Source organism: Onychostoma macrolepis, chromosome 03 (genome assembly GCF_012432095.1).
Source record: "Onychostoma macrolepis isolate SWU-2019 chromosome 03, ASM1243209v1, whole genome shotgun sequence".
Lineage (NCBI taxonomy): Eukaryota > Metazoa > Chordata > Actinopteri > Cypriniformes > Cyprinidae > Onychostoma > Onychostoma macrolepis.
Genome location: NC_081157.1, coordinates 17,704,881 through 17,728,194, shown reverse-complemented (window position 1 = coordinate 17,728,194; position 23,314 = coordinate 17,704,881). Strand labels below are relative to the sequence as shown.

General features: G+C 35.8%; 2 protein-coding genes across 4 annotated transcripts; one reads left to right on the top strand and one right to left on the bottom strand.

Moving 5' to 3' along the window:
- The first annotated feature begins 1,533 nt into the window (after positions 1-1,533).
- rasd4 (rasd family member 4) lies at positions 1,534-2,890 on the top strand. The gene has a single exon (XM_058766340.1). The coding sequence runs from the start codon at positions 1,632-1,634 to the stop codon at positions 2,256-2,258; it is 627 nt and encodes a 208-aa protein (XP_058622323.1). The 5' UTR covers positions 1,534-1,631; the 3' UTR covers positions 2,259-2,890.
- A 3,655-nt stretch (positions 2,891-6,545) lies between these two features.
- Positions 6,546-21,924, bottom strand: prpsap1 (phosphoribosyl pyrophosphate synthetase-associated protein 1). 3 transcript variants are annotated; one of them, XM_058766301.1, is made up of 12 exons: positions 21,622-21,924; positions 21,074-21,126; positions 19,458-19,524; positions 18,760-18,932; positions 18,340-18,455; positions 17,849-17,904; positions 16,781-16,926; positions 15,133-15,171; positions 11,988-12,058; positions 11,751-11,897; positions 9,156-9,328; positions 6,546-6,941 (listed from the first exon to the last, which is right to left on the bottom strand). In XM_058766301.1, exons 1-11 carry the CDS (start codon positions 21,702-21,704, stop codon positions 9,170-9,172), a joined length of 1,110 nt encoding a protein of 369 aa, XP_058622284.1. In that variant the 5' UTR covers positions 21,705-21,924; the 3' UTR covers positions 6,546-6,941; positions 9,156-9,169. The 3 variants fall into 3 exon arrangements, with proteins under 3 accessions (XP_058622284.1, XP_058622294.1, XP_058622301.1); XM_058766311.1 differs by having other exon boundaries at positions 6,546-6,937; XM_058766318.1 differs by lacking the exon at positions 15,133-15,171 and having other exon boundaries at positions 21,622-21,923.
- Positions 21,925-23,314: the final 1,390 nt, after the last annotated feature.

Below are 23,314 nucleotides of genomic sequence, written 5' to 3'. Positions count from 1 at the left end.
CAAAGTGAATAATGTGTTCATTATTGGTAAAACTGAGAGAAACTGCAGCGTACATGAAAAAGATGTAAGACAATATAGAGAAAAGAGACAATTTTAACACAATGGAGTTTATTATGTAATAGTACATGCTCTGAATAGAGCTTTAATGAAAAGATGTTCAGTGGTATTCCAGCATCTGTGGCCGAGGTGCATGAAAGAACCGACAGCTTCTTGAGTGTCAGCTGAGCCGCACATACGAGCACATGAGTGTTGGGGGTGGGGAGAGTAAACCAGTGAAATTACCACAGGTAAGGGTTATATGCTGCTCTTAAAGGGATAGTTCACCCAAAAATGAAAATTATGTCATCATTTACTCACCCTCAAGTAGTTCCAAACCTGTATGAATTTCTTTGTTCTGCCGAACACAAAGGAAGATATTTTGAACAAAATTTGTAACCAGGCTGTTTTGGGGCACCATTGACTTCCACAGTAGGAAAGAAAAATACTATGGAAGTCAATGGTGCCCCAGAACTGCTCTGTTTCCCACATTCTTCAAAATATCTTCCTTTGTGTTCAGCAGAACAAACACATTCATACAGGTTTGGACCTACTTGAGGGTGAGTAAATGATGACAGAATTTTCATTTTTGGGTGAACTATCCCTTTAAACCTGGCTCGTAACAATTTTAATACCAACTATCGATGCAGTGCTTCTGTCTTTTCAAATTAGCAACTGTGAAATTGCTAATACATTTCTTAAACATTTTCTTTTCAACACAGAAAATAAAGCCATGCTCCTCCTCCACTTACAATCCAAGCAACTGGCTTTCTCCTTGAAAAACTGTGAAAATGCTCGCAGCATTACAATATTGTTTCCATTCTAAAACATAGCAAGCATCCAAAATCAAATCATGTACGTGACAGATTTGAAATACTCTATTGGCAACAACTGTACTCTTCAAGAAGATTGCCTTCTCCTTGAAGGATACACTCTAGTACATCAAAACAAGGTATCTTGAAAGCCAGCAAGTAAAGAAAAACACCCATGACGCCAGAGTTTGAACAACTATAGTGTGCATACTGCTTTAATATGACTGCTGCTGTTTATGTTACTTCAGGCAAAATCTGCTGCAATGATGAATTTATATACAATATCAATATATCTGAAAATCTGATGAACTACTGCTGCACTAATACTTTACATTGCACATGCAAACAAAAAACTGGCAAAATGCGTATCCAAACTCTTTGGATATTAAATTCACACATCTCATTCTAAAACACCCGACAACCGGCGTATTCAAGGCGCAAAACACATCTGACAGCTCTCTACTACATTACCTCTCCTTCAACAGCGAGTGCTTGTATCTCATCTGCATAGTGTCTCGTGATTGGCCAGTGGTTTAACAACAGGAGATGCTGCTGCGAGCTGATTGGCCGAGCTCTGAAAAGGGCATGGAATCCCCTGCAATTGAGAAAGGCCATAAATAGGGCATGAGAACACACAAATCACAGATGCAGCTGCAACAGCTTACTGTTTGACATTTCTCACACTCTGTGAAACAGCTACAATCAAAGATTGAGAAATTTGAAGCCTTTATTTAAGTCTGCAGCTTCCAGTACAGTAGAGAACTTGGCTTTGGGATTGGGATCATGTCTCTAGAAGTGAAGGAAAAGACAGAAGTGCGCTTGGTGTTCATGGGAGCAGCAGGTGTGGGAAAAACTGCCCTGATTAAACGTTTCCTACAAGACAGCTTTGACCCCAAACATCGGCGCACGGTGGAGGAGCTCCACAGCAAGGAGTATGAGGTGGCTGGAGTCAAAGTGACCGTTAACATCATGGACACAAGCGGCAGCTACTCCTTCCCAGCCATGCGGAAGCTCTCCATCCAGAATGGAGATGCATTTGCCCTGGTCTACTCTGTGGACGACCCCGAATCTCTAGAAGCTGTCAAGAGACTGCGTGAGGAAATCCTGGAGGTCAAGGAGGACAAGTTCACGCCCATCGTGGTGGTGGGCAACAAAAAAGACCGAATGCAAGAACGAAGGGTATCGGCGGACGACGTTCTGGTGAAGGTGGAACTGGACTGGAACAACTGTTTTCTGGAGGCCTCGGCTAAAGAAAATGAAAACGTGATGGAGGTGTTCAAGGAGCTGCTCCAGCAAGCAAACCTCCCCAGCCGCCTCAGCCCGGCTTTGCGCCGTCGCAGAGAGACCTTTCCCAAGGACATGAGTCTACGACCACCCATGAATAAGACCAACAGCTGTTCCGTCTCCTAAAGCTGGCAAGAAAAAGATTATCGAGAACGGAAAGGGTCGAGTTGCTTCTCAATGCCAATGTTGAAGCAAAGCAAAGATGCGGAAGGTTCTTTGAAGGCATGAAAAGATGTTTTTTGTTACATAGCGAAACTTCCCCTAATTCTGCTCCAAAATCAGCATCCTCCGCATTGATGAAGGAAAAGGGGCAATGATTACAGACAAAGGGGAGAATGATCAAAGGACAATGAACTGTTGCATTTGTGCAAAGAATGTCTTGAATGTTTTGAGTTCCTGAAATTTAGTTGTGTGATCTGTGTAAAGAGCTACTGAAATATTCAATCATGTATATGTCAAAACGTTCTGACTTTTATGACATTGCAATATTGTAATGCCGTAGCATTAATGTTTTTTTTACCATAATTTAAAATTTGACTGTATGACATTCTTTGGTTTACAAATCATTGCATTACAAGTATTGAAGTCAACGTGTCTATATTTCAAAATGTTTGGCGCTGTGCACATGCACTTTTATTCTGTCAAAAACTCATATGATGCACTGGTGTCTTTTTTTTTTCCTTTTTTTTTTAACTCAGTTTCTTTGGGGGATTTTGTACCTTTTTGATTTGCTGTAACATGCATAGGAAAAAATAAAAGAAAACTAATGGCACCTCAAAGGCTTTCTGGCTTCTCTTAAGATAATTAATATGTTATGTATATGTATGTGTGTGTGTGTAATGACTTCAAAGAGTTCAGAAAAGACTTGAAAGACTTCAAACCTATGGAATGACAAATATTGTAGTATGGGAATTATAATATGGAGGGATTTATTTTCTTTACCCTCCATTCCTACACTCTGTAGGGGGACCTCTTCAAAAGTTAAAATATGTACATTTTAGGTATGCACCTTTAAGGCACTTATATGCACTCTTTACACGTAAATAAATGTGTACCTTTTGATAGTATACTAATCTATTTAAAATAAATAACATTTAAATATTATTAACTATAAATGCATTCATATATTTTATATTTGTCTAATCATTTCCAAATAGCTAATTAGAAGTGTCGTCAAATTGTGTCCAGATGTAATTTTATCAGTCCTAAAATCCAAGGAGCAATCAAAAATCAAGCGGCTGCCACAGCTCAAATTGCATGTTCGCAAGTATGCAGTGAGGATCCTACAGGAATTGTCAAATATTGCCATCTTGTGGTGCATCGACAGACTTGAAGCTTGAAGCTTTTCACTTCACATGCTATAATGTGAAGTGAATAATGACAATAAAGCAACAGGAAATGTGTGCTTTGTTTAACAAAGGCTCATTGTTCTTTATGCACACAACAGGATGTAATCTAGTTCCTAAAACAGTCAGTTAATGACCTATTGAATGGAAATGTATGGCCCATTTTATGCATGTTGCGTATGCAGCATATAACTGCAACAGGATCATGCAACTTTGCACTGAAATATCTGCTGCATAACAGATTGATTGTTCAGACTGAATACTGCCTGAGAGAAAAGCTGTACATATGTCTGGTTGTTCTGGTGCTCAGTGTAGCACCAGCCGGAGGGCAACAGCTGAAGGAGAAAGTGGGCTGGGTGTCTGGGGTCTAAAGTAACTTCTCAGCCCTTTTTCTCACTCTGGAGGTGTAAAGATCTTGGAGTTTGGGCAGGGAGGCACGCATGATCAGTCCTCAGCAGTCCTGACTGTCTATAGTAGTCTTCTGATGTCTGATTTGATGGCTGAACCAAACCAGACAGTTATTGAAGTGCACAGGACAGACTCAATGACAGTCAAACAGAACTGTGTGAGCAGTTCCTGTGGCAGGTTGAACTTCCTTAGCTGGTGTAGGAAGTGCAACCTTTGTTGGCCCTTTCTGATTCTAATATATATTTTCAAACAAGAGGGATGTGGATGAGTTTGTTTCTTTAACGGAACAGATTTGGAGAAATGTAGCATTACATCACTTGCTCACCAGTGGATCCACTGCAGTGAATGGGTGCCGTCAGAATGAGAGTCCAAACATTTACATTTTTACATTTTTATGCATTTGGCAGACGCTTTTATCCAAAGCGACTTACATTGCATTCAAGTTTTTACATTTTATCAGCTCTTGCTTTCCCTGGGAATCGAACCCATGATCTTGGCGTTGCTAGCGCCATGCTCTACTATTTGAGCTACAAACAGCTGATAAAAACATCACAATCATCCACACAACTCCAAAGCTGCACATTTATGATAAGCAAATCCATTTTCTAATCCATAACATTGCTTTCGCTAGTGAAAAAGTCGTCTTGTCTGAATCAGGAGAGAAATATTCACAGATCAAGCACCGTTTATAAGCAAAAACAGTCCAACACTGTTCTAGGTTTATTTTGATGTGAGAGAACAATATGGGATGGACTTTTTCACAGATTGAAGATTTATTATGGATTATGGACTATTTTTGCCAGGAGCGACGGTTTAAATGTTACGTTAAAATGCCTTAATGATGGATTTGTTTCTTACAAACACATAGCTCTCTGCTTAACAAGGCCACAATTGATGGACTGCAGTTGTGTGGATTATTGTGATGTTTTTATCAGCTGTTTGGACTTTCATTCTGACGGCACCCATTCACTGCAGTGGAACCACTGGTGAGCAAGTGTTGTAATGCTACATTTCTCAAAATCTGTTCCAATGAAGAAACAAACTCATCTATATCTTGGATGGAAATTTTCAGCAAATTTAAATTGTTGGGTGAACTATTCCTTTAAGGCTTGTTTTCATCAACTTTCTTGAATTTAAGTTTAATTTGTATTTTTATTTTTTTTATATATATTTCACTTTCTACACTTTTGTGTACTTAAAACAAGCGAAATATGCCAACGCAGCAAAGCAAAAATGTAATGGTGAAAACATTTTAATTGTGGTATTTCATTGTTTCTCATACAGAAAGCCACTGTATTATTTCACAGAAGACTTGTATTATAAAGCACAAGTCATAAGAATCTTTTCTAAATGAATCATGCATCTTGATTGCACTGAAACAAGTAAATCAGACATTGTACCTAACATCTCTTTTTGAGTCAGTCATGCAGGTTTGGAACAACTTTTCTACGTAATAAAGTGTCACAAAATGTCTATGAACTAAAATACAGTTAGCCATTTATACACACAAACCGTGAATATTTCCCCTTTCATACGAACAGTAGATACAAGGTGTATTGTTTCCTGAGGCCAAAAGCGGGAAGTGACCTCTAAATGCTGCATGTCTGGTTCCTCTTTGAGCCAGGTTTAAACACACAGCTGTCTGTTCATCAGCTCTGACCTACAGCCATCCTCACAGAGATAAGTGCTGCTCTCTCAACACAGCTTTGTTTCACCGATAACAGAGGTTTAGCTCTGCTACAGCCGGAGAACAATTGGAGGTATGGGTTTTTACCTTTGCACAACTATCATTATTCTTTTGCGATGTAGAAGATCATTGATGAAGCTATATTTCTAACCATCAATAAAAGGGTAATATTTGATCATTTTAAACAGTTCTGTAATGATCTCTGTCTGGTGAATCTCACAAAATCTGTTTAAAATGTTCAATTCTGTCATCATTTACTCACCCTCATGACTTTGTTTTCCGTAGAACATAAATATTGATATTTTGGTAGAATGTTGGTAGCCAAATAATTTTGATGGCCATGGAATTCTACTGAAAATTTCTCAAATATATATTTTATGCTTCACAGAAGAAGAAGAAAAATAAAGTTTTTTTCTTTTCTTTATTTTCATTTTCGGTTGAACATGTCTGGGTGGCGTTTCACTTCAAGAAAATTGAAATTGTAAAACTATTAAGATGTTTCAAATTATTTATTTTTAAATTAATTTATGTATACATCATGGTAGTATTCATTGCACTGTTTTTAATTCATGCTGAATAAAAACAAATACTGTACTGTGATATTGGCATCATCATTCACAACAGAAAATCTAACTTAAAAAAGTGCAGATGCATTATGGTAACAGTCAAAAATATAATGTCAATGCTAATTATTCTAATTACTTTAAAAAATGCAATTTTCTTTATGCAAAAAAATATATTATTTATTGTGACAAGGACACGTTTTCGCAAGTTCTGTTCGAGTCCCTTGACTTGGTCTAAGCTCCTCAGTGTCATATGACCAAACCTGAGGAGTTTAGAGCAAGTAAAGGGTCTTTTACCAACTCATCCTCTAAAACCGAAGACCACCGATGACAACATATCCTGATGGAGATTTTCAAATCTCATTGCGCATTTTATTTATTTATTTTTTTCAATAAAGATACACCTGAGCAGCATGAAGCAAATCACTTGTGTTTATTTACAAAAATAAGATTGCAAAGCAACAGCAGATACAATACACTGTAGCAAAACCATATGTTCTCCGTAAGGTTGGACCATATTTGCACTATACTGCAAAAATATAGCTAGAACAGCTCTGAATAAGGTTGCCATAGCAACCACGCTCGCTCTCACAGAGTGAGGCACTGGGAAATGGCTAGTCAATGTACAATTGAGGAACACAGAGAAGTGGAAGACAACTTTAAAAAGAAAGAAGTGTAGCTGTGCTTCAAAGGAACACTGAATGATGGCTCGATGGCAGAGACAAACGCACACAGAGGAAGTACAGGGACGTGCGGGGGCAGTGCTGGTGCATGTTTTCTCCGTCCGCCAGTGATCCAGGTCTACCTGACACACAAAACTCATGCATTGTGGTTATCAGCTTACCATTCAGCTTTACAATCCTGCTCCAGCCTCCTCTAAGGTTTAATCAGGAAGCAAAAGCTAAATGTTTTTATCTGACTGGGTGGATGTCACTGCTAACAAGCCAAGTGATCATAATATACTGCATTTAGTTAATGCTAAACATATCTGCAGTATATAACTGGCCTAGTATTGCTAATATGGTTCATTTAAGATAAAACCCAAAGTCTTCTCTTCTACACCAGGCAATACAGATCTTAACATTATAGCACACAAATGTAACACACTGAAACTGAGGAACATGCCGTTTTTGCTCCCTTAGTTTTGTTATGTAGGAGTACAGAGACGTATTCACAGTACTTGGTTCATTTAGAGCTCGTTTGGAGTAAACATTTATTATACAAATCAACCAACTAACCAAAACCACTCAGAAACCAGCATTTTCTGTAACATATTTTGGTTCCTTAATGTGCACCATAGATATTAAGGGATAGTTCACCCAAAAATTTAAAAAGGTAATACTTTAGTATATAGGGACCAATTCTCACTATTAACTAGCTGCTTATTAGCATGCCTATTATTAACATATTGGCTGTTTATTAGTACTTATAAAGCACATATTCTGCATGACCATATTCTACATCCCTAATCCTAATACCAATACCTAAACTTAACAACTACGTTACTAACTATTAATAAGCAGCAAATTAGGAGTTTATTGAGGCAAAAGCCATAGTTAATGGTTTGTTAATAGTGAGAATTGGACCTTAAAATAAAGCGTGACCATTAAAATGTAATATTTACTGTATTCATACTCCTTGTATGACTCTCGCATGGAAAAACAGGAATATTTTAAAGAATATGCTGGAAACTCTTATAATATTAGCAAAAAAAGACGGTTTGCTTTCTGTGCTTTTTCCACTGACAAAATAAAGTCATACAGGTTTAGAATAATATGAAACGAGTAAATATGAAAGATTTCACTTTTGGGCGAACTATCCCTTTCATTCTGAAGGGACTATGGTACAATGAAACCAAAATAAACCAGAAATACTGGTAAGAAGTAAAATCATCAGTTTTCCATAACAGTAGAAAGGTAACACTTTACAATAAAGTTCCATAGTTAACTGCATTAGTTAACTAACAATAAAAAAACACTTCTAATACACTCATTAACTCTTTCCCCACCAAACGTGGAATTTTTCTGGGTTTTCAAATTCTCAATGTTATACAGAAGCAGAAGCATAAACGAGTGATCTTATCATAAGCATATGAAAAATAACGTGATCATCAACAGTAAACAGCATACAAAAGAAAACAAAAGTATAATGTTACAGCATACAGCATGTCGATCCAGGAAGTGGTAAAGGACTGTGAAGCTTTAGGGGAACTTTAGGGAGCCATCTACTGTAACTATGCTTTGATCATTGTACTGAATATGATCCAGATGTAGTATTTGATAACAATATAATTTTCTCAGCTTTTTGCACAAAATGTTGCTTTTTATGACACTTGCCTACATTCAAAAAGAACGCCTGAAGCTAGAATGTTTAAAAGAAGAGGCTCTGTTCTTTATTTTTATCCATTGCATGTGCAGATATTTATACAAGAAAATATTCTGGGGATCATGAAATTTTAGTGAAAATTATCAAAAATATTGGCGGTGGCTTTTTTTTTTTTTTTTAAATCTGGCGGGGAAAGAGTTATTCATAGTTCATGTTAATTTCAACAAAAAGTTGCAGTTAATATGAACTAACAATGAACCGTATTTTGATTTGCTAATGTTAAAAAGATGAATAAATACTGCAACAAATGAATTGCTCGTTGCTAGTTAAAGCGTTAACTAATGTTAACCAAAGGGACCTTATTGTAAAGTTTTACCAGTAAATCTAAAGCTGCTGATTTTACTGCAGAGTATCACTTAAAGGTTAAAAAAAAAAAGTGAAAAGGTAAGTGAACACTTGCATAAATTATGTTCTTTGCATCATTTCATATCTATGCTCATATCTTCATTTATTTTAGACTTCAACTATATAATTTGGCAATGCAAGTTTACTTTAATTGTTTTGCAGAGTAAAATGTGTTTATTTGGGAAATGAAGGTGATTGCAGTGTTTGTTCGGCTGGGAATGGGGAACTGTGTTGGCACACCTCTCAATTGTGTAAGAGGGGAAATATTTCCCTAAACTCTACACCTCACCATCTGTTTGTTGGCTAGTCGTCTACTGTGATATTGCGGAACAGATAGGCCATGGACTCCCCGTTGTGAATGCGTCGGATAGCCTCGGCCAGGATCATACTGACATCCACTGTCTTGATCTTAGGACACTGCAGCTTTTGCACCTCATGAGGGACAGTGTTGGTCACCACCACCTGAAAGACCATAAAGATATCCCAAACATTTGGTCATGCTACAGCATTTAATACACTTATTCAAGTCAATATTTAATGCTAATTAAACAGCTAATGGACTTAATAATGGCGCTTGTCTATTAAATTAATTCCTTTTTTTTTTTTTTTCATTGGAAAGAGTTAAGGCCCGTTCACACCATGGACGATAACAATAAAGATATAGTTCTAAAAATCGTTCTCAATTTTAAAGAATAGCAGAGTCCACACCACAACTATATGATAAAGGCACAGAGAAACAATATCGTTGGAATCATTTTCAGAATGATTTTTTCCAGCTGATGAACGATACAAACACTGACACCCAATCAGAATCCATCCTGCTACAACGAGCTCGAGAATTTAAAACAGCAGAAGCACGTGCGATTAGAATAAACAGATAATACATTTCGCTGGTGTGGACACTAATATCGTTATCTTTATAGTTATCGTTCTTGGTGTGAACAGGGCTTTACAGCTGAACTTTTTTGAAGAATGACCTTCTTTTCCTAATTCAGGGACCTCCATATGCATCCTAATTAGGGATGCATGATATTGAATTTGTACCGATATCCGATATGCCGAAAACTGTCAACTCATTTTGGCCGATAGCCGATGCCGATATATAATTATTTTTAATTTTGGTTTGTTTTTAACAAGAACTTATGTGTTAGAACTAAATAAACAATAATAAAGTTATTTTATAATGACAGTATTTTGAAGATTTGAAAATAACTATAAATAAACTATATTAATCACTGCATTTTTTTATTTTTATTTTTTTCAGAAAAATGCAGTGGTAACCTTAACATTTTATTTCATGATTTAATATTTGTAAATGGTCTAAAGCAAGAGAGCTGTAAAAATTCTAAATATCTTTTAGAGCTCATGATTTGTTTAAAAAATACATCATAATTCACATTAATGAATAAATCAGTACAGACAAAATTATTTAAGTGTAATGTTTGTGATTTTTTTTTTTCCTCATGTAAGCTTTAGATTCTGACCTTTAAATCAAAACATACTCATTTTATGGCATCAATTACTGATATATTTAATCAGAAACAGTCTAAATAGTATTTGTGTATTTTGCTTTCATTTTATAAGTAGGCGGCCAACAGCGCCCCCTACAGAATTAAAACTCCTTAACAAACAGGCATTAGGACCCAGGGGAAGCTTCCACTGCAGGTGCTATTACCGTTTACTCTGTCATACAACGAATGCGTCATTCTGTACTTGCATTCTCAGTTTAAATGCAGTCATTCAAATCAGTGAATTCAATTATCATTTAGGCAAAACTTTGCTTCAAGAATGGGCCACAATGCTAACGTGATCTAATCACTAGCACACCCTGAGCACACGTGAGTTAATGTATTCTTCTTATCGGCAAGACATATCGGCATAATTTTTCATATCGGGCCGATGCTGATATTTACATTTAAAGCCATTATCGGCCGATTATTGGTCCGATAATATCGTGCATCCCTAATCCTAATGGTCAATAATAACTTTGAATGGCAGTTTCGCAATGTTTCCCCATTCCTAAATACACGGTTATGGTTGGTTAGAGCCTTGCAAAATCTAACTGTAACTAAAGTCACATTATTTCAACCCTTCTGTGCTATAAGGGCTTGTTCACACTTGGCGTCTTTTTTGACAAGAAAAAGCTGACAAGAGCGCTTTAATCAAATAAAAAGCTGGCAGCCTTTTGGTAACAAATAGCAGCAGAGGGCATCTTTTGTTGCTATAACAACAGCTGCAACGGTTGCCTAGCTCTGCGTGCTGCAGAAATGTCGTGAAAAAGTAAAAAGTTGGCTCTCGAGTTGGCTTTTGAAGTTAACGGGGAGGGTAATGTCGGTTCACAACGACGTTTGTGGGTGTGCAACATTATACAGGGAAGGAAAAAGTATGGTGCTTACAACAATTTAGTCCAGGAGCTCCGGTTGGATGATGCACGGTTGCCATATTTTAGACTAGCTCATATCATACAACTCCTTGTGCTCCGAAACCGGTATGATCTGTCTACTGGCTATCTTCTCCATTTTTCTTGTTGTTTTTGTTGTAATGGATACGACTCGCCACTCCCTTGTCATTCGTCAGCTGTCAAAAAGGCGCTTGGCAGTGGCATTTTAAAAAGCGCTAAGGACTTTTTTGAAAACACGGTTTACTCTATAGGATTATAATGTAAAACAAACGCTGGCAGCTTCAAAAAAGACGCCAAGTGTGAACATAGCCTAATGGAATCATAACAGTTATTATTTTGTTTTTTTCAGAAAATGCATGAAGCATGTAAAAGCAAGTAAAATTTTCATTTCAATAAAAACTTTTCTTCTTTTTTTTTTGGAGAATTAGAATGAGCCCTTCACTTCTCAATGGACGTGCATTATAAATGAGCTGAAAGACTCACTTCGTCTATGGCGGACTCCTCGATGAGGCGCGGGGCGTCTGCAGACAAGAGGCCGTGGGTGGCCATGATGTAGATCTTATAAGCTCCTCTCTCCTTCAGAATCTCAGCTGTTGCCACAAAGTCCTCCACATCATCAATGATGTCATCCTACAGGGCAGAAACAACATACACTGCTCATCCCGTCAATCAAAAATTACTGTCACACTGATACCTAGTCCAAAAATACGCATTTCTTACGACAATGATGGCGATGCGGCCTCCAACATCTCCGACAACAGTGATGGGTGGTTTCTCCTTGGCCATCATTACTATAAAGACAAAAATCAACTAGTTTTTCAAATCATTTCAGGAAATTGTTTGCAGACCAATAGGCCAATCAATCACATTCCATCATTAGAGTAGATTGGGTAAGATGGGTTCAAGTTTATGCAATGGCCTAGAAGTTTAGGCAATGGCCCAACCAACCCATATACACAAGTATCATTTAATAATTTGAAAAGTCCTGCATGGACCCAATTACACATAACACTAATTTATTTGTTGGAGAATGCTTCCCATTTTACCCCACCTACAATTCAATCCAAATAGGAATGAAAAACTCATGCCATGCAGAAATCAAAATGATCATCTCTTGGTCCCCAATATACCCAATCATAGAGGCAAACATCTAGAGGTTTTACACTAAGAGTCAGTGCAGGAAACTACACATCAATCAATCTGTCCTCGAGTCAACATGACAGACTCCAGGACATCGCTGTAACTCAGGAGTGGTCAAGAAGGGCTAATGTTATTCATCCAAAGGAAGGTAATAGGAACACAGCCAAAACACACACTCCGATCCAAGTAATCACGTGAGAGAGAGGAAGACTGGTGGGTCGATTTAAGAATACAAGGGAGTTAAAGGAGTTATGCATGCCTTCAACACATGCCTTTCATCAAGAGCATGACCCCCAATGCTTTTCTATATTTATACCTTCAGTTTTACAGGTTAATGAGGCTCACAGACCTTCTCTCCTAATCATATTCAATAGACCACTGCTTTAAGGAATCGTTGTTCTGTAAAATAGCATCTTTGAAAGGCATCGTTCACAGAGGACGGGTTCTTGACTTAAAAAGAGCTATAGTAGATAGGTGCAAATGTAGGGACCAGCAACCACATGTACCAAACAGTGTTTTTCTTAGGGCTGGGTGATTTTTACGGTTTTTATTACATTAATGTGAAAGTAATGTTTCACCACTATTGATTGATTCATTCACTGATTGAGGAACCATGGCTTTGAACAAAAATTTGCAAAAATATTAGTTACAATTAGACACGTTGAAAATACATAAATGATAACAGTTAAAAGAAAAAAAACAAGCTGACCGCATTGTTTTTACAAAAATAAAAATTACTGTTAATAATATCCTGGAGTTATACTTTTAGTCATCTGGAATTTTCATTATATTATAGTAAAAGTTTATTTGGAGAGTTTTTATAAGAATGAAAATGACAGTCTTGTGTCATCAGCCAATCAGCATGATAACGATGACGTAATTCTCCTGCAGTGATTAGTCACGTGGCAGAGATTATCTTTATGCAAATGCAAAGTGACATAAATGCAGCGACTACCAATACAGACAGTGATCTGCTGTCTGATAATGCTGGATACTGCAGCAAACAAAAAGCAATTCTGATCCAGCCAAAATAACTTTAAAAGGCAGAAATCACTGACCAAAACTGCACACAAGTAAACGTCAGCAGAGATGATCAAAAATGATGGTACAGTTGCAATATTAAATATTTGTTTGGCTAAAAATAAGTTTCTTAACTAATTAATAATTCTTAACTTCTTAACTAAAAAGTTTGAGGAACTTCACTACAACTGATTTAATTTTAATCTGAGACTACTACACCCTGAACAGATTTTTAAAATAAATAAATAATGAATGACTTTAAAAATTAATTACTAAAATGCATCCATATTTAATTACCAAAACTTTACTTTTGCCTTTGGTTTTCAACTAAATTAAAAATTCAATGTTTTAGTAAAAACAAAAACAAAATAAATAAATATTTATTAAATATTAGTAATAAATATTAAATAAATAGGTATGATTTATAAATAATAATAATAATAAATATTAAATAAATATTTGTTATTTATAAATAAATAAATACTACTAATAATAATACATTTGGTGCATCACTACTTCAAAATGTGGTGCTCATGCACTAGAGACAATGAATATAAATGGCTTACGTCTGTGTAGTGCCTTGTCTACATACTGTAGACTATCAATAATTAAAAAAATAAAAATAAATAAATAAAAAAGATGGAAAGCAAAATGATGTCCTGTGTGAACGACCCCAACAAGTGCTGATAGCCAACGATAGTATTTATTTATGACAATAAATATTTTAAAATTTTCTAAACACTGTTTTTTCTGTGTACTTCTACAAGCTTATGTGAACAAAAAGCATTCGCTTTTTTAAAATTAACCCTGTATCTAAACCTCTATGAACTTTCAGTGAACACCTTCCTCTTTTTATTTATTTAAGGTCATGTGTTTCCAAGACGATGCAGGGGCCTTGGTTACAAGCAGCTAAAAGACTACCATTTAAAACCTCTAGTCTAGGGATTTTTCATAAGCAGGCATGGAGTGTTGATTGGCAAGATGAGCCTGGATCACAAATAAAGGCATTTCTCTCAGACAGACATTCAATGGTTCCATTTCTGAACGATGGTAATTACATGGAATTTGAAAATAAGCACTTCATTTGAGGCTTCTTAGTTCTGTTCGACTGAAGCACTCTGAAGCTTAATTCATTTTTTGTTACCATTATTAGGTAAAAATCATTAGGCTGGGCGGTATATCGGTAGATATATTTATGCCATTATATGTGCTTTTATCGGCTATTTTACAATGGCTTCTAGTGATTTAAAATGTATCAAATTTAGAGTCACTGTGTTTTATTTATTTTAATGTATAAGATGAAGCACCTTTAAGTTGTAAAACAGTAAATTAGGGGGATGTGCAAAAATTGGCATTAGGACATTAAAATACAAACTTTATATTGAAAATATTATATAGAAATGTGACTTGGCATAATATAAAAAATACCTACATTGTGATATTTTGGACATACCGACCACCCCTACTCTTTATAATAGTTTAGAATTATATTATTAAAATAATATAATCATTTGAACTGCTCTTGTCATAACAGAAATATTTACAGAATAAATATCTCTAACTGGGTTTACTTTTGGTAAATAAAGAGCTTCAGAGTGCTGGGATCACAGACACTGAGAGACCTCAGCCACTGCACGCATGCAATAGGAACCATTTCAGCGTGTTCACTGCTGTGATCGGTAGCAAATAGAGTTAACCGTCATACTTGGGAGCTCTATGCCTGGGAACGGAGCTTGTTGTTTGCCTATTACCAATAAATAAACATCACGTTAAACAAAAATCCACACACAAATGATAGAACATACAGACATGAAACCAGGAACTTCAACAATCCTTGTCAAACCCTGACAAAAAAAAATATTTTACAAGCTTTCAAATGAACTTTTCTTAGTTCCACTGAATCTAGTGCTTTGAAACTGAGCAAATTGAGGGTCTTTTCAGGATTGTCAAAGTCCATACAAAAACCATAAATGTACATCGAGCTACTTGGAGTGAACTCCTCTCAGGCAATGTGTGTGTAGACAAAGGCCAAGACAGGACCTGCTCATACATTAATGTGTTAAATATAATAAATGTGTGTTTATGATCTTAATTAACTTCTATACTGAGATAACTGTGCGCTCAAGGTAAGACATAAGTGAGAATCTTAAAATCTAGAACAATTAACTCATGGAATTGTGAAAATAATAACTGTGTCTCAAAACCTAGATGACCGACTCGTCTGTTTCACTTATTGGTTGGTGTCTATCTAAACACACCAGAACTGAACTGTTCGTCATGGAATCAAATTTTTGTCAAAGGAAATAACATGTTTTGTGTAATTCTTTAATTGTTGGTCTATATATACACATGCTTCAGACAGATCTATTTTAAAGAATTTTCTTTTTTAAATCTGAAGACCATACAATATAGAGCGCTGTTTATCTGAAATGAAAGTCACCAAGCACGTTGTTGCGCTCTAAACATTTGGACCACTAGGTAGAGCAAAAATGCAACAAAATTTAAACTATGACTTCATTTTGATATGTTTTCTGTCAGTGTGAAATTTTCTGGCATTATGCAATTAATGCGTTTTCATGATTGATCATTCCTGCTGTCACTTTTGAGTATTTGTTGTATTTTTTTAGTTGGATTGTTCAATAGGTTTGGAACAGAACAGAGGAGACTCAGTGCTGTCTAGGTGGCTCGTAGGTTTTGAGACAAAGTCTTTGTAAACATCTAGAGACAGTGATAAATGAATGGGGGAAGGTTAAAAAAAAAAACCTTCTTGACCTATCTTGATCTCCTTAATCTCCAGAATCAGCTATTTTGCAAGATGAATGCTGCAATCGAATCCTTAATTAACAGGCTCATTGTATGAACTTTGTAGCTAAAACTTACAAAAACATGTTTTTTTTCACCCCAAAATCAAAAGGAAAAGTAAATATATTTTTGTAAATTTACTTTGGATAAACATAAAAATAGTGTTTTTTGCAATGTGGTATTAATACCACATTGCAAAAAAGACTATTTTTATGACAGTTAAGCACATTTTCGTTCATTCGCTTTTGCACTTTTGTTATAGTTTAATATTTATGCATGTATTTTTTTATTTCTGTGATGAGATTGAAATTCTTCCATTTTCCTGAAAAAAGTGTCCCGTAAATATTAAACTTCATTTTGTTGTGAAAAATAACATTACCTACTGTTACTTTTGATTTTTGGGGTGAAAGGCTATCACAAAATGTCTTCCTGATCTAGTTTGTGTTTATATCCTGGTTTAACCTCTTAATAACATTAATGCTTAGTCACTGGGTTGGAGCTGCTGAGATGTGCAGCAACAACCTGCAGCTTCAGAGTGTGGTGACTCTTACATGGCAACTCCAAGCCAGAGTGACCAAAGGTGTTGCGGACACATGGAGGAGAATGCCGCCCATCTGCCATGTCGGACTCTGAACACTGTGCTTCTCCATGCATGACGGCCAGACCAAGACGCAGACGCTCCGCATACGACTGAGCCCTGAAGAGAGGGGAGACATACAGAGATGTTCCTTATGATCCTCTTGACTATACGTTTATGTGAGTGGCTAGTTTTGAAGGTTTTTTTTTTAAGCATTCCTTAAGACTTAAGGTCATTGAACACTGAGTCCGAAATTCTCGACCAAATTTTTTGCACGTAAAAAAAAACAACAACAACCTTACGTTGTGTCAATCACATTTACACACTGCCTCCGAAACCTTCGTCCATCATAAAAAAAATATGGATCAATTTCGATTTTCTGCGTTTTTGCATCCGTAGCAAGCATTTTTGATAGGAAAGGATGATGAATACGAAAAAACGCATAGGAAAATTTCGGACTCAGTGAGCAATGACCTTTACTCATCTTTTCCATAATAATGATTGTGTCTGTCAAGCTTCAAAATTGAAATAAAATAAAATAAAATTCCATGCAACTTTTGCGCTAGTCTTAACATTAGCTTGTGCAAGGAATAAAATTATGATTTTTATAAGTACGCAGTTAAAGGGATAGTTCACCCAAAAATGAACATTTTGTCATTATTTAGTCATTCTCATGTGGAATTTCTTTCTTCTGATGAACACAAAAGATATTTTGAGGAACCTAACAGTTGCTGGTAGCCACTGATTTTCATGGGGGGTTTTTGGCTACTGTTTGGTTACCAAAATCTTTCAAAACATCATCTTTTGTGTTCAAAATATCTCCTTTTTAATTTTCTTTTTACATTTTTTTCCGTCTAATTTATAATGCTTTCAGTTAAAATGTTGTGCTTTTATCTGTGTTTAACACTTTGTTTAAATCCACATCCACATTTTCCCTTGAAATCAGAATATGTAAAAAAAAAAAAAACAATTTAAATCTGTAACTTCAATCTAGGCCTGCTTTTATCTATGACCAATACAACACAGTTCCAGGAGCCGTTACCTTTTTGCAGCAGATGGGGACTTTGCTACAATGATAGCGTTTCTATAATCAGGAATCTATTCAAAATAGAAATGGAAGAACAAAAAATTACATTTCTTTCCCCCTATATTTATATATAAAAAAAAAAAAGTAGTGCTGTCAAACAATTAATCGCATCCAAAATAAACGTTTTGGTATACAGAATATATGGGTGTGTACTGTGTATATTTATTATACATATATTTAAAAACACACACATGCATGTATATATTTAAGAAAACGTTTATACATTTAAAATATTTATATATAATATCAATTATATGAATATAAATATATACATGGAAATATTTTCAAACTATATACTGTATGTGTGTGTATTTATATATACATAATAAATATACACAATATACATTACGTAAACAAAAACATTTATTTTGGATGCGATTAATCGCGATAAATTGTTTGACAGCACTATAAAAAAAGTGAAGTTAATGGCTGTAAATGCTGCCTACCTCCTCCTGAATGTACTGCAGCAGGAATGGAGAAGCCCGCAGGTTGTCAACAGGGAAAGTAAAGAAGCCCTGGATCTCTTTCTGGTGCAGATCCATGGTGATTATATGAGTCAGACCTAGTTAACATTGAAAATTGTTAAAAGCTGATGAAATAACACTCTGGACCATAATGGTGTAACACATAACCATATCAGTATAATGTTTAGACACATTGGACAGGGTTTATGTATCTTTTGAATTATGCATGAATTTCTTTTCAGTCAACTGAAACGATTTTTAAAATAGATATTTTTAATTTGGAGCAGAGGGGTTAAGAAAAAGCAGCCAACCATAATAATAAAGACTGATTGTGGTGTCCACATTTTTGACTGTTACTGCGAAAAGAGAAGTAGGAACACGACAGCCATTATAAGCCATTACCTGCTCTTGCTAGCATGGAAGCGAGCAGTTTGCACACTATAGATCCTCTCTTCCTCATCTTACACTGTTTACTGTAGGGGAAGTACGGGATCACGCCGATGATGTTCTTGGCACAGGAGGTCTTCAGTGCATAGGCCATAATCAGCAGCTCCATAATAGCAGTGTTAACATCTCTGACGGACACAGACAAATGGACTTTAGATAATTGTTCTAAAGAGCTTCAAAGCCAGCCGAGAGCTGCAATCTGAGACATGCAATTTAGCAAAAAAAGCAAACAAAAAAAAGACAAGGTAAGATGCCCTGTAGACTTCACTTTGCACTTTGTGTGTTCCACGGAAAAAAAGAAAGTCAAAATGACATGAGGGAAGGCAAATGATCTAGGAATTGGCAAATAAAGTACACATTAAAAATATAATTTAATGTACAATGATGCTCATGAAAAATCTGAAACATCATGGCAAGTATACGGTGAATATTTGATGCATGGCCTAGCTCTAAACAGCTCTATATATAGATATATAGATGACAGCACAAGCAAGATAAGGATTACAATAACACAGCAATTAAGCTATAGCGGTATGCAAAAATTCACAGGCACAAATAAGTTTAAACAGTCTGAATTTACTAGAATTTAATAAGCATGCTGATTTCCTATCCTGAATTGGATTCAACACACTGCCTCTCACTGGCGCTCTCACCTGGGAATGGTTTGGATGATGAAGATTGTTTGTCCTCTCACAGACTCTTTAATCTCAACTCTCGTTTCTGTCAGATAAAGGCAAAAACATCAAAATAACAATAGTAATGGATTATTTAGTTGACACTAACCTGTTTGGGTGAACCTCAGGAAGAAAATGAAAACATTTACCCCAAAATAAAAATAAGAAACTATAGTTTGAATAAAGAAACAAAGCCTATTTTAAGACCATTATTATTAAGACGATAATTGTTAAGAATCATCATCATTCCATTCCATTATTAATCATTGTTAAGACCATTTAATCACATACACCAATCACCATAACATTAATTGCATTAAAAAACACAATCCCATTATTTTAATATCTTCAGATTTATGAAAATGTATGTTCCCTGAACACATACTGTGCATGTTTTTATTCATTTAATATATTTATTTGATTTTGCTTCTCAATCTTAAATATTAGGTCTTGTGCATACATATTTGTGCATAAAATATGCGTATTTATGCAAAAATCTCACATTTCAAGAACAAAACATGATTCACCAATAACTTCAACGCACACGGAAAAAAAAAAAAAAAAAATGAATGTAGGAACTGAACTGAACCCAAATGCAAAAAAAGAAAAATAATCACATACTCTGCCTGGCCATATAATCATGTCGAGATGACAATTTTTACACAGTTATTTCATCTAAAATGTATGGTAACACTTTAGCATACAGGGACTAATTCTAACTATTAACTAGTTGCTTATTAGCATGCATATTACTAGCATACTGGCTGTTTACTAGCATGTATAAAGCACATATTCTGCATGACCATATTCTATATCCTAAATCCTACCCAATACCTAAACTTAACAGCTACCTTTCTAACTATTAGCTAATAAGCAGTAATTAGGCTAAAGTTGTAGTTAATAGTGAGAACTGGACCTTAAAATAAAGTTTGACCCAATATATTACATATGAAAAAGTAAGAAAAATCAGAAAAGCAGCATTACTGCTTGAGTTGTGAGGTTTCCCTGTATAAAAGCGCAGATACATACGTACAGCTGGCTAATCAGCGGTCTGTAATCTGGGTCTATATTAAAGGTGTTAATTGTTTGAACTGGTTTTGAGGACGGCACTTTTGGCATTATTTGAGAATCTAGCTGCATGTCTCTCAAATGGGTCTTTAGAGAGCTTCACGTGTTTGCTGAGAGTCACGAAAGGCTGTAAAGTAAAGACTGTGTAGAAAGCCCTTATATGGAGATAGTTTGGGCGCACGGCTGCTCATTTAGAATAGTCTAAATTCATTAACATTAGAACGAGGTTAACAAGACATTCATGTTGTGAATTAGGTGGAATTTTTTTTTGTAAGAAGTTCTCCTGTGCATACAAATAACGCAATTATTAGTGAATGAGACCTGTTAAGTTTTGTGTGAATTATTAAACACTATTATTATGAATTGTGCTGACTTTGAGACAGATACAGATGACGTTTTTTTAAAACTGCAAGCGTGAAGGGAGTACAGTAATGAGAAAGAGATTTTCACATCTATTTAGGTCCATTGTCAAAAGCGACAGGGTGCCAAGGGTCACTCATGTGTGTAAATAAAGCATGATTGATCACCTCTGTTTGACTCCTGGTAAACAACAGATTTCCCCAACTCAACTCCAAGACGCCTGCACAAACACACACAAGCAGAAAATCAACACAGGTATGCCAAACCTTTCTTATCATGAAAATCACTTTGAAACTGAGCTGCATGACAATCTGCTTAAACAGATTGTATTATTTCAGGCACAATTTGCAATGAATGCAGGCTATTTCCATGAGCAGTCAGTCACATGCACAGCTTATGTGATGAATAGCCCACTGTTCACTTCATGTGGAGAAAACATTGCATTTACCTCCCACAGTAAGCACACTTAACACAAAACGTCCACAGTTATCAGTCCAAATCCACATAGTATACACTACTGCAGCTGGCGGAAGTATTTTTTATTATTCGATATCAAAATTACGACATGAAGAACCAGGCCAGGCTGTCGTGTTTTCTGCTTATCTAACGTTACAGGCCAGAATCCCAGCAGCATCACTCATACAACATCAAGATTAGCATCTCAAATCAAGATCCTTGTTAAAAAATATTGAGAAGTTGGTCACAGGATACTTACTCAGTAATCTTCTTAGAGAGTTCAGTGCACGCGGGCGTGGAGTTGGCAGAGAAAACGCGATAACCGCTTTTAGCCACGTTCATGTTCAACTAACGTTAAAGTTACCACAACAACAACAAATCTGAGACGTATACAAGTCTAATGCTAAACAGTCGCGTGGTTTTATCGCTGTCTTATATGGGAACGTGAATGATGTATTAGCTATTGAAGAAGTCCAACGGCTGCTGTTCAAGTTTACTGTGGTTTCCAAACAACCAGCCGATTTCTTCTGCGCGAGCTCCGCTGCTGAGACTCACTACAGCCGCCTGCTGGCCGGAAGATGTTTTATGGCGGTTTGGCAAACCAACGATGCATTACCGCCACCTACTGATCTGGAGTGTGCAGTGTGCGTAGATTTAGAAGAAAGAAATACAAAAGGAAGAGGAAAGAAACAAAAATAAATAAAATAAAAAACTAGATTATATCTATTGTTCCTGTGTTTTTCAGGTATTTAAATAATATATCACGCACTCTTGATTGCCTTGACCTGTTTCCTAACAATACTTTTAAAGAAATAGTATTATCAACTCCCACCCATCCTAATTCTTGTATTAATTGAAATCTCTCCCTTTCATATGCAGAACACTCAATAAGAATATGCATCGCTGTTTCTAATTCGCCACATTTGTCACACTTTCCCAATTCATGCTTACCTATTTTATAAAGACTATAGTTTAATGCTGTATGACATATTATTACCTGCTAAAAATTGAATGGTTTTCATTAAAATACCATTGTAAACCATTAGCTTTTTCCAGGAAAACCATAACAAAATTCCTTTTTGTGTTTTGGGCATTTTTCCAATAGGATTTAACATCCCACCAACAGAATCCATCACATACCAGTATACGCCATTATAGTTTCCGTTAAAACCATTACATTTTCTATTGTGTTTTGGGAAGGGTTCTATTTTTTATTTTTTTATTTTTTTTCAGCAGGGTAGTCTTGAAATAATGACATCTTTCTTCCTATTTCCATATATTTTTCTCTCATTTCCAACATAGGCCTACTCCTGAATCTGGAAAATATGTCTTCCTTTAGACCCACTATTCCATAACTTTTGCCATTTCTTACTTATTTCAAATTATATCACTCTCTTGAATTCAGCTTTACTTAAAGCTAATTTAATTTCTATTTGTGGATGATTTAATGCTTTCTTTGCTAGCAAGTCTACTTCCTCATGTCCATCCACACCCACATGTCAAATCAGTTTGCAGAATTTATGGGGTGCGTCAATTCAAATTATGACTGCTTTTTATTGACTGGTAATTTTAACGTTCAGGTTGCCCAACAAATACACTATCAAAAGAGTTTCTTAGCCTTAATGAGTCATTTAATCTGGTACAATGGATATCCTTGGCCACACTTTGGACCTAGCACTGACTCATGTTGAGACCATAGTACATTGCTATTACAGCTCTGATTGCATTCGTCTGAAAGAAGAAAGTCATATGCACCCAGGATGGCTTGAGGGTGAGTAAATCACAGACTAATTATCATATTTTTGAGTGAACTATCCCTTTAAGAAGTAACAATTTCTGTGACAATACAGAGTTTATGAGCAAACTGGTGAACCACACACTCGTTGAAATATTAAGCTACTATAAGTTAAGTTAATTAAGTTAAATAGCCTATAGGCTAAGTATGTTAAGTA